Source organism: Mytilus galloprovincialis, chromosome 7 (assembly GCF_965363235.1).
Source record: "Mytilus galloprovincialis chromosome 7, xbMytGall1.hap1.1, whole genome shotgun sequence".
Taxonomy (NCBI): Eukaryota; Metazoa; Mollusca; class Bivalvia; order Mytilida; family Mytilidae; genus Mytilus; species Mytilus galloprovincialis.
Genome location: NC_134844.1, coordinates 17,894,481 through 17,911,543, shown reverse-complemented (window position 1 = coordinate 17,911,543; position 17,063 = coordinate 17,894,481). Strand labels below are relative to the sequence as shown.

The following is a 17,063-nucleotide window of genomic DNA, read 5'->3' as shown; positions in this document are numbered from 1 at the left end:
ATAGGTGTCCAATTACACAGAATTTACTAGCTTTAACAAATTTTCACATGCAATATAAAATCTAATCTTTCTGAAACACTAATTGCCTTTCTGACGCACGTATCGTTCATATCCACGCTTTTGGGTCAAAGATTGGTCTCTTGTGACTATTAAAATATCATTTTCCTCAAAAATCTTTAAAAAAAGGTAGACAGATATAAATAGATAGAAACTTGTGAATTAATTAAGACTTGAAGTTATTTATAATTTGTAACCCAAAACAATTACTTATGTTCTATTACTAATTCTTTCAAAGATGTATAAAATAACTTATTCAAGTAATATTTTTGTCATTATTTTTAAAGTAACCCTTTATCTCTATACTCCTCTTAAATCTAATAAATTCTGCATTTTATGATATAAAATGCTGTAAAAATTCATGAAAACTCCATTTAGTCCATGCTTCTATTGAAATTTAAAATAACTCAATTGAGTAATTTTGTATTTTTTTAAAACATAAATTAACTTAATAAGTAATTAAAAAAAAAAATACTTGTTTAAGTAATGCCCCTGACTGTCTATGGTTCAGGTTCAGTCTGTAGTTAAAGTTTTGATTTAGATCAGTGAATTTCTCAAACTTATATGGAACTTACAAAACTTTGACAAAAACCTTCTATATGATATCAAGACAGTGAACAAGAGCATTTTGAAAATATGTGTTTTACTGATAAAATAGCCTTTTTGTAGTTTTTGCAGTTATAGGTTTGGATAATGTTTTAGATTAGAATGAAATTACAAAGCTTAAACAAAACTTGGCAAAATGAAAATTGATGAGATATATATTACTATATGTTTTAGGCAGAAAACTTATCTGAATTTTGAGTTTGAATGCAAATTCATAACAATTTAATTAAATATTAATTTTAGCATTGCTGAGAGTGATAGTGTGGATGCAGAGAGTGGCTTTGATGAAACAGAAATATCAGACACAGGGGCAGGTGTGATCAAGTTTGTAACCAGATTTGTAGAAAAAGTCTGTAATGACAGTAAAGTAACACAGGATCACATCAAAGCACTACATACCATGGTGCCTGGTAAGTTGTAATGATAGATACAGAAGCTGTGTTAAGTATTTGTGGCATACCAGATTTTGTCAGTTAATCTGTGAAATAGGAATAGAATGAGGCTGAGCCCAATTTAAGATTAGTTGATTCTCTGCAAGTGTCCAAGAAATGAAAAGCCACTAATTTGACAACACTACTTATACTGCATACTTTTTTGATCCACATGTTTCCCTGATTATATTTATGTCCTCCAGACTAGGTGTAAAGAAATCACAGTGAAGGAAGTATAGGGTAATCAAAATGTTGACATGATAAGTGAAAGGTTCATTCAGAAAGGTGTACATATAGAAAAAAGTAAAAAGTATTTAGTGGACAATTTAATAATTTTTGGTTGTATTATGTTTAGATAAGATATTGTTCACGTCTGTGATGAAAATTTACTCCCAAACAAGTCAGAATGATGGATAAATAGTATATGGATTTTATGAGTTTCTAAAAATGGGTAAATGATGACTGCATTTATTTCTGATGTGTTTTCCTGTATTTTAGGTGTGGTAGCCATGCATGTTGAAACTTTAGAGGCAGTACACAGAGAGAGTAAGAGATTACCTCCCATACAAAAGGTAAATAGCCTAATATGACCATGAGGGAATAGAGTATAAAGAAGTCCAGACAGCAACCCAATAGTGAAAATTAGATACTAGGATCTTGTTTTTTGAAACATTTCCTATGTTTTTTATTGAATACTCATCTAGCTAATTTATCTGCTTTTATAGAAAAAATGTTTTCAGATCAAAGTTTCATTAATTTTACCCTGACAACCAAAGTTGGTTTTTGGAGAGGAAGTGTGGTATATAGGAATTACCCTGTCTGTCCATCTGTCAATGTGCTGTGAAAGCACAATTTCTCATAAATGCTTTAATTGATATTCGACCTCAATGAGATAGAAACATAAAAAATGTCTTACATTTCAGCCAAAGATATTGAAGCCTACATTATTACAAGGAGAAGAAGTAGTGATGGATGGTCTGAGAGTATACCTGCTACCTGATGGCAGGGAAGAAGGAACAGGAGGGAACCTGGGTGGTCCTGCTCTGTTACCAGCAGAGGGAGCAGTGTTCCTTACAAACTATAGAATCATATTCAAAGGAATACCATGTGATCCTGTTGGTAAGTTTTGATTGGACAATATACCTTACTAAACTATATAATCATAATCAAAGTAATACCATGTGATTCTGTTTGTAAGTTTTGATTGGACAGTATTCCTTACAAACTATAGAATCATATTCAAAGGAATACCATGTGATCCTGTTGGTAATTTCTTCTAGATGTAGAAATAAGAAGAAACCTGGAATCTGGATGCATTGATCATATAAGATTTCTGATAAGATTTTAAATTATGTATTAAACAGAATATTTCGTATACACAGAAGTTAAAGGAGTAATCTGAGGAGTCAATCATTGTCCTTTGGTATGAATATTTGATAATTTTAATGTGAGTGTTAAGTAGTGATCTACACATTTATCTTTAAAGCCATTTTTGATCTATGAATATTAAAATGCTTGTTTTATTTTAAATTTAAGTTAAATATTGACAAGAAATGATCAAAAATTGTAATTATCTTTTGATGCCATTAATATGTAATCTCTAAACTTTGATAATGGATGTTTAATTTTTTTTCAGCTTGTGAACAAGTGGTTGTGAGATATTTTCCTGTATCTACTATGACAAAGGAAAAACAAATTAAACTAGGTTATACTCCACATATAGATCAACTACCTAAGGAGGGAATTCAAATCAGAGCTAATATATTCCAGGTAAGATTATTATTTTGATGACCTGTTGTCTGTTAGCATGCAAATGAATGTGAAAAGTGCAAAAAAGTATGTATGTAATGATGTAGATGTTTGTCTTTGTTACAATATCAATAAATGTGTTGGATAAAGGTTCACATTTTTAAGATTCCGTTTATTTTATTCCGTACCAAATCAATCCCCTAAAGATTCATCAGTTCTATGAGTGATGATTGTCCTAAGATTAACAGTTGAGTTATCTAATTGAGTCATTACTTAACACTGAGAGAGCCGCGGTGTAGTGGTTAGTGCATCGGACTACTAACACAAAGGTTCCGGGATGAAAATTTCAGGGACTAAATTTTCGGCTCTCCCTTGACACCATTGGCGAGTATGGTCTTGAGGAAACGATGATAGTCAGTCGGAAGGGGAGGATAAATGGCTGAACCTTGTTAAGAGAGAGCAAAATCTCTTGCACCTTGACACACCCTTGTAGATTTTCGAAAAAGAGCAGGCTTATGCTGCTACAAGGCAGCACTCACACCCGCAAAGTGGAACGGAATATTTAATTGATATAAGTTGCAAAACTTGTTCCCAATCCACTATAAATAAATATGTTTAAACTAACAGTAACACGGATTTTTGAAGAAAAGAAAAAGTAGTTTTGGTTTCTACGCCACTGTAGACTTTTAAAAATAATTTATGTAAGATATAATATATCTGATTCACACAAACAGGTTTAATTGAATTGAATAGGATTAGAAACCAAATTCTTGCACCATTGATAATTCCTTAAACTGACAGGATTGGTAGGGTATACAGGTTTACCTATGTCTATATATACCTCCATCTTTTAATGACACATTTATGTCATAGTTTTATCCTTTATATCATTATATGCATGGGGTGTATCATCTGTCTGCCATGGACACATTTATTTTATTAACCTGTTAATTTAGATTTGCCTTTATTTTCCAGTTGATGAGGTTGGCGTTTGATGAAGAAGTTATACCAGAGGATGTTGACACCTTTAGAAAGTTGGCGAACAAATATAGGAACCCTGCATCAGTGTTCCATGCTTTTGCATTCACTGGACAAGTTATCATGCAGCCAACTATGGTCAAACATAAGGAGAAAAATGCTTCATTGAAGTAAGCTATTTTACACATATAGATATAAGATGTAGTATGAGTGCCAATGTGTCAACTCTCCATCCAAGTCACAATTTGTTCTTTGACCTATAATTGTTTACTTTAACAAATTGTGATGGAGAGTTGACACATTGGCACTCATACTATATCTTAAAGTAAACAATTATAATACTATATCTTAAAGTAAACAATTATAGGTCAAAGTACAGTTCAACACAGAGCCTTGGCTCACACTGAACAGCAAGCTATAAAGGGTCCCAAAAATTACTAGTGTAAAACCATGCAAACAGGAAAACCAATGGTCTAATCTATATAAAAAGCGTAGATTTGTTTTAATGAGCTATATTGGTCCATATCTGAAAAAGCTTGGAAGATGTGTCAATGTAATATAAATCATTAAAATGTGACTTTCTGTTGTTGAGATGTATACAGCAACTAGAAGAATATTTTATGATAAAAAAAATATAGAAAAAAGTATTAAAACATTTGTAAAACACAAACCAAGCCTAGAAAATAAATTATAATTATTTGTGATAAAGTGAATTATCGCTATTTTGTGCATTTTTCCTTTGATCTTTTTTTGTGATAATTTTCATATAATGCTACTCAAGCGAGATGGAAACTTATCGCTAGAAACTAAGCAGGCACATGGCGTTGCTAATGAAATTGACATGAGATTGACAACGTCGTCATAGGTAAAATAGCAATAAACAGATTATCATAGATCATCTCAACTTGATTGATTTTCTTGCTTTCGCCGTCCTGGCTCAAGCGAGAATATCAATCTCGTTGAGATGATCAACGATGATCTATAAATATGTCAAACAATGAGAAACATGTAAAATGCTTTTCTAAAATGTACAAATTTTACTGTTTGTTAGGAACTTTGCAAAGAAAACATGGATGAAGACAGCCAGAAAAGCTGGAATAAAACCAAAACAATCTGCCAGAAAACAGAAATATGTGCTTCAGCCACCACCATCTATGCAGAGACGAAGTATGTCACCAAGGTCATCCTCGGCAGGGTCAGACAGCGACTCAGAACGACCAACTAGTGAAATGTTTGATGACTTGTCTAGTAAGTGAAGATCTTCGATATTGTAAAAGAATCCTTAGTGAAAACATTAATGGCATTCCCTAAAGTGCACATGTGTATTGAAAATAGTTTTAGATTTTTTTTATTTTTTGACAAAATAAAACACTAATAAACTTTTTTTTTATGTCACTTGGAAACTTAAACTAAAATTCATAGGATACTTAGATTTTCACCTTGTTCTAATTTCTTTATTCATAATTATCTGGGGACATAAACATTTTTTTTACAGTTGTAGATGAGTCAGAATATGCTTTATCGTGGACAACTGATCCTAAAACTATAGAGAAATTATTACAGAGACCAGGTTACCATGATTACGAGAGACTTGGTCTTAATAGTCTGTCTTCATCACATCATGGACAGGAACCCAAGTCTGAACAGTTTAGAATATCTACTGTCAATGCTAACTTTGCAGTTTGTAGAAGGTATCATTTGTTCAACAGTTTGAAGTCTGTGATATGCAGACCCCCCCCCCTCCCCCCACTCACTGATCCACTAATTACAAATAGAAATGGTCCTTCAAAGTTCTATCAATTCAGAAATTGATAAGGGCTTTCATATTGCAAATCCATGACCTCTAGGAAAAGTAATTAGTGAAATTGAATTATGAATGTGAACTGTTATAACTGTGAACCTGGCATTATTGCATTCTTCACATTTCTAAAAAATCGCAATAGTGAGCTTCAAAAAATAAGCCACTAGGGAATCTACAATAATATGAGTTAACCAATTCCATCTTTGATAATGCATGTATTACAAATATTTCATAAGCTTAGGAAATTCTTGAAAACTGATAAAATTGCCACCATGGATATGATGAAGGAATTTAAGAAAGAATTATAAAATATATAAAAAAAATAATACAGAAATAAAATTCATTATTGAACAATTTGAAAGTGATTGATTAAAAAATATGTAATCATGAATCAAGTTTTGGTTAAAGCTATCTATTATAAGTTGCATGGTTCGCTACTGACCCCCTACTGATCCATAGAGGGTTAGTAAAATCCATAAGGGGTGAGGCTGGATCCGTAAGGGGTCAGTAGTTAACCGTATAATGAATTTATTGTACGCTAGACTTTTTCTGCTGCGTTTTGTTGAAAAATAAACAATATAACACAACAACATTGATAGATGACGTCACCATTAACGTGTCATAAACCCCCTATGAAATTTACTACCCCCTTACGGTCTCATAGGGGGCACCACATGACGGCGTTAAACCAATCACAACGTGATAATTTACCCGTGGTGCGATAAGATGTGATAATGTTACATTTGATTTTTCAGTTACCCAGCTTTGATAGTGGTACCTCTAAGTGTTACAGATGACAGCATAAAGAAACTAGCTCGCACTCACAGACAATATAGGTAGTGTATCATAACTGTGGAAAATCTTGTATCAAATAAAAAAAATATTCCAGTTTCAATTTGTCACAAAATCAAGTTTGTTCATTTGAAATTTAAATCATTATACCAAAAGAAAGAAATTACGCTGTCAGACCATGAAAGTACTTTTGTAAAGTCTAAACTGTTGAATGGATCCAAATGAAACTTCGCACAAAGACTTAAACACTATTTTAAGATGTACACAAAACAAGATAATCCAAGTCAGATTCAGGGAACGACAGATTTTTATTCATTTATATATGTTTTTCACCAGATGACACTGACAGTTAGTACAACTCCTTCAAAACCCTCATATTATTTTGATGAATTTCCCCCATGAACAACATCTGAAGCTGTGTTTGAGGATGAATAATTTTGATCAAACATTTTGAAGGGGAGATTAAACTTGCAGATAAATGTTGATCTTTCAAACACACCTCTTCCTAAACTGTTAGATGAATTTTAAAGAAACTTCTCACTAAAGTAGTAAGTCATATGAAGATTAGCCTGAGCAAAATAACATTTTATATTGTAAGAAATCTTACAAAAGTCATTTATGGATTTGATGAACCCTAGCACAAGGGTATACCAATATATGAAAAAATATACATGAAGCAAAATAAACTTGGTCCATCATATCTTGAATTGGAATATTTTTAGTCCGATATAGTTTCAAAATCACGAAATTACATGTGTTTATTTGAATATACATGTATACAGAAATCAAAATATTATGTATGATTTACAGAAAGTTAATAAAAAATGAAACCACAATATTTAAAACTAGTGTTTCTGAATAATTAGACAATTGTTTTCCTGTGTTTTAGATTCCCAGTAATAACTTGGAGGCATCCTAGGACGAAAGCTTTACTCATCAGAGCCAGTGGTTTCCACAGTAGAGGTTTGATGGGAATGTTAAAGCATGACACACCATCAGGTAAGGGTGTGTGGATTCCACACAGCAGAAATAGGAATAACACATCATTACTTCCTCTATTTTGTGAAGTCTAAAATTGCATTCATTCAGTCAAAACCTTTATTTGGCTGGCTTGATATTTATCAATTTTCTAGTGTTTGTTCCAAAAATATTATTGATGCCATTGTTTAAGCAATATTAAAGATTGAAACACCTTCCTTTGTCCATAATTGTAGTTGAACCCTACTACAATGATGATATTTCCAATTTATAGTAATGCCTTTGAAAGTTTTATTACTATGCTATGCTTTGATTTTTATTTCCCACTGCAAAATGAATGCAATCTTTACCAATCAGTGCTCACAATCAATTTGATTTCCCATCTCTGCTCACAAGCACTTTGATTTTTGTTATGTAAATGATGACAGTAATATTCCCAGGATGGCAAGTAAGGTTTCAATTTCTTCTTTAAAATATTGAAGTAGATATAATATATTGGATTGTAAACATCTTTGATAATTTTGTTCATTATTTAGGGTTTTCCTCAGTTTAAGTAGCTCATAGATATATTGATTTTGAGGATTAGATAATGTTTTAATCTATTTGAGTAAATGATTTATTTATAACAATCAAGTATTTAACATTAAAGTAATTTTGTGTATCCATACAGGAACAGCGGGAAGTGAAACATCTTCTAGTATTGAACAGGAGAGATATTTCTCCAGTCTTGTGTCAGCTACTCCAAACAGTGAGAGATATCGTGGATCATGTAGTGACTCGCTAACGAGTTTAGACTCACTAATGATGGCAGGAATCAACGTCCCAGAGACCCCTGATATGAACAGAAGAGCTTTAAAGACTGGCAGTTTGCAGAGAGCTACTAAACCCAAATCTCAATCATGTAAGATTTACATATAAAAATAAACACGGAAGTGTTGAATCTATTAGGATTGTGTCTAATTATAAATAAGGAACAAGGTGTACTCGTACTAAATACAATTATAATCAGAAAAAAATTAACCAAAGATCTAACTTTGAAGTTTAATATCAAATGTTTTTGAAATAATATAAATTTTGTGAGTTTTTCAAACAGATTGTCTTTGGTTATATTTTGATATAGTTTTTAAGATGTCAAAACTTATCTAAATTTTAATTTCATTAGTAGTGTTGGTAATATTTATAAAATTCAAACCTAATTTCTGGTTTACTAATATATTTCCCCCTACTTTATATGCTCAGTTTTAGATCTCACGGTTACTGGTCAAACATTGACAGAAAATAATTTTGAAACCTAATTTGTTTTTAATTTCAAAAGAGCTGTATACTGTGGATTCCTTTATTAGCTCACCTGGCCTAAAAGGCCATGTGAGCTTTTCTCATCACTTGGCGTCCGTCGTCGTTGTCGTCGTTAACAATTTTTCAAACATCTTCTCCTCTGAAACTACTGAATAGATTTGAATGAAACTTAGAATGATTGTTCCTTAGATTATCCTGCACAAAGTGTGTGCTTCGATTTTTGATCCGTCAAAAAACATGGCCGCCGTTACTTAAAATAGAACATAGGGGTCAAATGCAGTTTTTGGCTTATATCTCAAAAACGGAAGCATTTAGAGCAAATCTGACATGGGGTAAAAATGTTCATTAGGTCAAGATCTATCAGCCCTGAAATTTTCAGATGAATCAAACAAACCATTGTTGGGTTGCTGCCACTTAACTGGTAATTTTAAGGAAATTTTGCAGTTTTTGGTCATTATCTTGAATATCATTATAGATAAAGATAAACTGTAAACAGCAAAAATGATCAGCAAAGTAAGATCTACAAATAGGTTAATATGACCAAAATTGTCAATTGACCCCTTAAGGGGTAAATGTCCTTTAATGACAATTTTTCACAATTTGTTCATCATATTTGCTAACTTTTAAAAATCTTCTCCTCTGAAACTACTGAATGGATTTGGATGAAACTTAGCATGATAGTTCATTAGATTATCCTGCACAAAGTGTGTGCTTTGATTTTTGATCCGTCAAAAAACATGGCCGCCCTTACTTTAAATAGAACATAGGGGTCAAATGCAGTTTTTGGCTTATATCTCAAAAACGAAAGCATTTAGAGCAAATCTGACATGGGGTAAAAATGTTCATTAGGTCAAGATCTATCAGCCCTGAAATTTTCAGATGAATCAAACAAACCATTGTTGGGTTGCTTCCACTTAATTGGTAATTTTAAGGAAATTTTGCAGTTTTTGGTCATTATCTTGAATATCATTATAGATAAAGATAAACTGTAAACAGCAAAAATGATCAGCAAAGTAAGATCTACAAATAAGTTAATATGACCAAAATTGTCAATTGACCCCTTAAGGGGTTATTGTCCTTTAATGACAATTTTTCACAATTTGTTCATTATATTTGCTAACTTTAAAAAATCTTCTCCTCTAAAACTACTCAACCAAATTCAACCAAACTTCATTTGAATGATCAGTAGGGTGTATAAAATAAAGTTTGTGTTTTATTTTCTATTTCGTCAAAAAACATGGCCGAAGGCATTGTTTACCAGGTGAGCGATTCAGGCTCTTGAGAGCCTCTTGTTTTATGTGGGCACCAATTGTCATGGATAATTTCATTTCATGGTTTTACCAAATTCTGCATATAAATCTCTATAAATTTGTTATTTGTTGACCATTTATATTTATGGTTTGTTTTTATCCACATAATCCACTTTAATTGGTATATCATGAATAATAATAATGTATCCACAGTATTAGATAAAATGATATGATGTCTTAAATGTGTAGGAATAACTTGAACATTGTCACTGTTTCACTTTTTAGCTTTGTTGAGTTGATGTTCAAAATGTTTATCTTCTAATTTGCACCTATTTTTGACTTAGCATTTATTTTTATTTCATCTGTGGGTTCGGTTTTATTATTATTTTTTTTAGCTTTCTCTTTTTTTTTAGCATGGTTTAGCACTGTGTGCAAAATACAAAAAAAATAAACAAGTGAAATTTTTTTTAACAATTTTTTAAAAATGTACAGAAAAATGTTGTTTTAAAATCCCAGTAAAAGAGAAAAAGAACTGCTTATTTTTGTGTGTAAATGCTTTCATAATAAATCTTTATGACAAAATTTTATATTATTGTGCAATTTGTTCAAAGGTGGCTGATTAAATTTTTTAATTACAAATCTTGAAGAACACCTAATTTGATGGAACACTTTTTTAGTGCTACTGATTAATTTTGGCTTGAATATAACTTAAGTATTGATATTTTGCACACATATTTGACATTGTCATTTATTTCTCAGATGATTATGACTATGAATATAGCAGTAAGTAAAACGATGACATATAAACCCTGCATCCAATCATATTCAATTACACTTAATAAGGTGCTCTCTCGGTGATGACAATTTTAGGTTCAAATTTGTATGAAATTCTTCTTTAAATTTCTTTTATAAACATTTCAGTGTTATATTTTGATATTTCAAGATACTTCTATAAATCTTATTAAAAGTGTACCACATCTTCTTATTTACATGTTAACTGAAAACTTATGTATCAGCATTATAAGACATTGTGAGTTTTATATCTACATTATAGTGAAGTATATAAATGTTCATACAAAACTGCGGTCATCATTGAAAGAGTCCTGAATTCTAGAGCACAATTTCTTGCTGCTATTTTAGGAAAATTATAAATTAGAACAAAATGCTTATTTGATAGGCTACAAGTTTGTATTTAGATTTCTTAACAAAAAAAAGATATCAAGAAGTTATTTAAATTAAAAACATTTCATCATTTTATATGTATTTAAAAATTCTTATAATACTGAAATATTTGCATACCTTAATTCGAATCAGGAAGATTGTCTACAAATGAAATTGCCTTTTGAATAAGAAAAGACAAACAAATGCTTGTATGGACCTCATGAAAGTCTACTAAAGATTTTTGGTAAAAAAAAATAATTTCAAGATCATCAACAGTATAAGTCTTTTGCATAGGATAGGTGCTTTAAAATGATCTTACTAAAACATAATTGAAGCACACTGATGGGACTATATAAAGGGCTTTTTTTGAATGCTTGTCCTATACTCATTAATTATGTGAATAAGATGGAGAAATGCTTAGACTGCTTATAGAAGTTGCTATATTATTACAAAAGTGCCTTACTTCAAGTTGTATATATGTAAATTGAATAAGGGAAGATTTTTGTCCCTTTGTCACTAATAATGACAAAGGAAAAAACAGATATATATATATATATATATATATATACTGAAGTGGTTTGTTTTCACACAGATTCAATTTTGTGATTACAAGAGTCAAACATGTTAGTAAAGTTATATGTGAGTGTTTTTTCTTGTTTTTGATTTTGATCTTCTATTAAGATCAAAGTTATGTAAGGAGATATTTCCTAATTTTATGTTCATCTCAAGATTAATTCTAAGGATAAAAGTTTGTTTATGCTTGAATTTGTATGTGTTCAATATTGAAAAGAAGTAAACAGAGCTTGATTGGTATAAGCATGTGTTTGTTCCATTTGAATGTAAAAATAAAAAAGAAGTATATGATTGTTGGTTGCCTGATGTCCAGTGTGAAATATCTGATGAATATTCAGGATGATCAAATTATATGACATAATGTGGATTCATTATATTTCAGGGGATACCATTTTTTTGTGGATTTTGCAAGAAAATCAAAACCAAAATTAAAAAGTCTATTGAAGTTCAGATTTTCTGTATGCTTTTATGTAGCCTATGTAAAAACTTCAATTTTGAATATTGAAGAAAATACCATTTTTCCTCAACACAAGAAATTGGTAACCACAAAAAATAAATGAATTCACAGACCATGGAAATTGTCAAGGGAATCCTATTTTTAGTAATGAATCATTTACAATGGAATAAACAAAGGAGTAATACTGTAATTGTCAGTTGCTGGGGTAGTAAGTGTAAAATCTAGAGCTGAGATACCTGAGGAATATGCAAATTTTATTTAAATTATCAAAGGGTGTTGGGTTAATGAATACTTTAATGTATGAGACTGATTAATAGGACAAACAGTTGTTTCTCTTAGCTTTATAAAAAGTAAATGGTGTTTATCAAGATTTTAAATTAAGGAGAAATTGTATGATATCAACTGACAAATATGGTGTGTTGTGATGTTATGTGTGAAAATTGTGAAATGTTACAATTAATAAATGAAACTTTTAATTAGAATCACCTGTCTCAGGTTCAAAGAAATATAATTTATGTTTCATTCAAAAATTGAGGCAGTTCATTATTTAATCTTTCCAATGTATATTCAGTAAATTAAACATGTAATAAACTCATTTTTATGCGGAAATTATTGGTTTTTCATTTTAATATTTCTTTATACTTTGTAAAATTTCTCCTATCAATGGATTTTTTTTATATTTAAAGCTTTTTGCTTCAAATTGGTTTATTCAACTGGAATTGTTACATGGAAAACAAACATCATTGTTGGAAACAAGTTTACTGCTTATACATTGGAAATAGAAATAACTCTTCTAAATAGGGAAAAATGTTATTAAAAAAAAAAAATTGTTTCGTTTGGTTTCTGTCTTATTAAATTTCACCACATCTCTTTTTATTTAATGAATGGCTATTATCTATTTTGAATTTATTGAACCATAAAACTATTTTTTGACTCTTCACATTGAATAATCCGCGAAGCGGATTATGTAAAATGTGAAGAGTCAAAAATTAGTTTTATGGTTCAATAAAATCAAAATAAATTATTGCCATTCATTATAAATAAATTTCTATCAAAAATAAGGCTCAAAGAACTTTTTATATTAACAAAAACAACGTACACACATGTTGGCGTATGAATACTCAACGTCAGAGTGGGCGAGTCGCCATCAAAATTGACAACATTGAAAATAAAACTAATAATTTTAACCAATCAGAAGACAGTAAATACACCAAATTTATTTATTCAAATTTGGAAAAGAAAACAGTTATTTCTTACTTATGTGTTGTTCATATTTTTGCTTCTCTAGCAAGTCGCGATTCCCTTGACTCTATTGATGAAGTGCAACTGAGATCATCCCCTCGAGGAAGTACGATGCTAACACGGGCTGCCAATGCGTTTCGTGCTAGTGGGTCATGGAGAAGTTCAAGTATGTTGCTGCGTGTGATAATCTTGGGTTGCGGCATGCTCTCACATTGTATTGGGAACTTCTCCATAAGCTGTCCTGATTTAGCCTTAATAATTAGCAATCTTATGTTAACATCTCAGATCATCATCAGCCTGCAGTCAAACTAACTTTATCTCTCTTTTATCTTGTGAAGGGTTATAATGTCATTTCTTTAAAAGTTGTATTTAAAATTAAAAAAAAACTTGTTTTAGAAGTAAGTTTCAGTCCATTTAAAGGTTAAGAATTAAAATTTACAAGTAATTTCATATTTTATTTTATAATTTATTTTATTTTGTGGTCTGTGGTAAAATTTTATTTCTTCCTTTCTGTTAATATACTTTATTATTTTCATTATATTTAATTCTCGTTTTCAAGTTTTGTTAATTTCCTGTTTAAAGCCTTCATATTATAGGTTATTATGTAAATCCTTCAAAATTGGTTATGGAACACATATACAAGCAATGTAAGGGAAGAAGGTTTGACTGCTTTTATTTTCAAAATGCATGGAAGACTTGGGTATATACCTTTATAATCATTGCACTTTTTGCTTAAAGTGGGAATGAAGCTGGCTTTATTTTAGTTCATATGCAAATTTACTGTATCACCATGTCCTGACAAATATATTTTTTTTCTAAATTGTCATAGTTGAAAGTCGTATATTAGCATAGGTCTATATTTAATCATTTTCACTGGTTTTTCATTACAGTGATCAATTTATGTAAATATACTGTATATGATATCATATTTAACATCTTGTTCCTCCTTCTATATATTTGGTGATGTTTATTGTCGAGCCTGCAACTTTTGTTGCAGAAAGCTCGACATAGGGATAGTGATCCGGCGGCGGCGGCGGCTACGGCGGCGGCTACGGCGGCGGTGTTAGCTAACTTCTTAAAAGCTTTATATTTTAGAAGGTGGAAGAACTGGATGCTTCATACTTTGTATATAGATGCCTCATGTTACGAAGTTTCCGTCAGTCACATGTCCAATGTCCTTGACCTCATTTTCATGGTTCAGTGACCACTTGAAAAAAAAGTTCAAATTTTTTGTAATGTTGAATTCTCTCTTATTATAAGTAATAGGATAACTATATTTGATATGTGCGTACCTTGCAAGGTCCTCATGTCTGTCAGACAGTTTTCACTTGACCTCGACCTCATTTCATGGATCAGTGAACAAGGTTAAGTTTTGGTGGTCAAGTCCATATCTCAGATACTATAAGCAATAGGGCTAATATATTCGGTGTATGGAAGGACTGTAAGGTGTACATGTCCACCTGGCAGGTGTCATCTGACCTTGACCTCATTTTCATGGTTCAGTGGTTATAGTTAGATTTATGTGTTTTAGTCTGTTATTCTCATACTATATGCAATAGGTCTACTATATTTGTTGTATGGAATGATTGTAAGGTGTACATGTCTAGCGGGCAGATGTCATGTGACCTTGACCTCATTTTCATGGTTCAGTGGTCAAAGTTAAGTTTTTGAGTTTTGGTCTTTATCTAATACTATATGCCATAGGTCAACTATATTTGGTGTATGGAAATATTTTATGATCTTTATGTCAGTCGCGCAGGTTTTATTTGACCGTGACCTCATTTTCACGGTTCATTGCACAGTGTTAAGTTTTTGTGTTTTGGTCTATTTTTCTTAAACGATAAGTAATAGGTCAACTATATATGTTGTATAGAAGCATTGTTAGCTGTACATGTCTGCCTGGCATGGTTCATCTGACCTTGACCTCATTTTCAAGGTTCATTGGTCTTTGTTTAGTTATCTTGGTTAATGTTAAGTTTATGGTACAGTTGTTATAAAGCTTAGCTTTATACTTAGGACTATCAACATAATATCAATGATTAGTATAGAAGGCGAGACATTTCAGCGTGTGCACTCTTGTTGTATATATATATTAACTCCTATTTTACTTCCTGCTCATACTTTTCAAATCATAAACTAAATGCTGCATTTTAGCTAATTTTGAATGTACATTTATTATGCATTCGGAATAGCTTTACACATTAATTTGTCATCATAAAAATAATGGACTACATCAACCCAAGTTGATTTATTAATTTTTGATTGATGCATATTCAGATTTCTTTGTTCAAACTTGCAAAAGTTCAATTAAAAAATTGCAGTTACATTTTTGTCGAGCCTGCAACTTTTGTTGCAGAAAGCTCGACATAGGGATAGTGATCCGGCGGCGGCAGCGGCTACGGCGGCGGCGGCTACGGCGGCGGTGTTAGCTAACTTCTTAAAAGCTTTATATTTTAGAAGGTGGAAGAACTGGATGCTTCATACTTTGTATATAGATGCCTCATGTTACGAAGTTTCCGTCAGTCACATGTCCAATGTCCTTGACCTCATTTTCATGGTTCAGTGACCACTTGAAAAAAAAGTTCAAATTTTTTGTAATGTTGAATTCTCTCTTATTATAAGTAATAGGATAACTATATTTGATATGTGCGTACCTTGCAAGGTCCTCATGTCTGTCAGACAGTTTTTACTTGACCTCGACCTCATTTCATGGATCAGTGAACAAGGTTAAGTTTTGGTGGTCAAGTCCATATCTCAGATACTATAAGCAATAGGGCTAATATATTCGGTGTATGGAAGGACTGTAAGGTGTACATGTCCAACTGGCAGGTGTCATCTAACCTTGACCTCATTTTCATGGTTCAGTGGTTATAGTTAGATTTTTGTGTTTTGGTCTGTTATTCTCATACTATATGCAATAGGTCTACTATATTTGTTGTATGGAATGATTGTAAGGTGTACATGTCTAGCGGGCAGATGTCATGTGACCTTGACCTCATTTTCATGGTTCAGTGGTCAAAGTTAAGTTTTTGAGTTTTGGTCTTTTTATCTAATACTATATGCCATAGGTCAACTATATTTGGTGTATGGAAATATTTTATGATCTTTATGTCAGTCGCGCAGGTTTTATTTGACCGTGACCTCATTTTCATGGTTCATTGCACAGTGTTAAGTTTTTGTGTTTTGGTCTATTTTTCTTAAACGATAAGTAATAGGTCAACTATATATGTTGTATAGAAGCATTGTTAGCTGTACATGTCTGCCTGGCATGGTTCATCTGACCTTGACCTCATTTTCAAGGTTCATTGGTCTTTGTTTAGTTATCTTGGTTAATGTTAAGTTTATGGTACAGTTGTTATAAAGCTTAGCTTTATACTTAGGACTATCAACATAATATCAATGATTAGTATAGAAGGCGAGACATTTCAGCGTGTGCACTCTTGTCATTCAATAGTTTGCTTTAGCAGAAGGTGACGTGACCAAATACCTAATAAATGTGTATATGATGACATAGGGTGAAGTCCTCTAAATGCAGCATGAGCCACTGTTTCTATTATGTATGGTGGGAGCTGATGGCTCCAAGGTTCTTACAATGTCTCTCTTATTTACTCTTTTAATTTTTGCATGTCCAAAATACAAATATATCAGGTAAAGGTTTTACACACAGTATTTATCAAATGTTTAGATGACAT

The 17,063-nt window shown here is 31.6% G+C and overlaps 1 protein-coding gene across 9 annotated transcripts in view; it reads left to right on the top strand.

The window, feature by feature from the left end:
- Window positions 1–17,063, top strand: part of LOC143082445 (myotubularin-related protein 13-like) — a 78,223-nt gene that overhangs the window by 41,515 nt on the left and 19,645 nt on the right. For 3 of the 9 annotated variants that reach the window (XM_076258101.1, XM_076258099.1, XM_076258108.1), the window contains 12 exons: window positions 907–1,073; window positions 1,593–1,666; window positions 2,018–2,213; window positions 2,731–2,864; window positions 3,819–3,991; window positions 4,873–5,069; window positions 5,317–5,512; window positions 6,378–6,458; window positions 7,304–7,413; window positions 8,063–8,293; window positions 10,698–10,721; window positions 13,418–13,537. In XM_076258101.1, the coding sequence (XP_076114216.1) occupies window positions 907–1,073; window positions 1,593–1,666; window positions 2,018–2,213; window positions 2,731–2,864; window positions 3,819–3,991; window positions 4,873–5,069; window positions 5,317–5,512; window positions 6,378–6,458; window positions 7,304–7,413; window positions 8,063–8,293; window positions 10,698–10,721; window positions 13,418–13,537 (1,703 nt within the window). The remainder of the gene's footprint in view (window positions 1–906; window positions 1,074–1,592; window positions 1,667–2,017; window positions 2,214–2,730; window positions 2,865–3,818; window positions 3,992–4,872; window positions 5,070–5,316; window positions 5,513–6,377; window positions 6,459–7,303; window positions 7,414–8,062; window positions 8,294–10,697; window positions 10,722–13,417; window positions 13,538–17,063) is intronic. The other 6 variants (XM_076258102.1, XM_076258100.1, XM_076258106.1 and 3 more) reach the window with 3 other exon arrangements.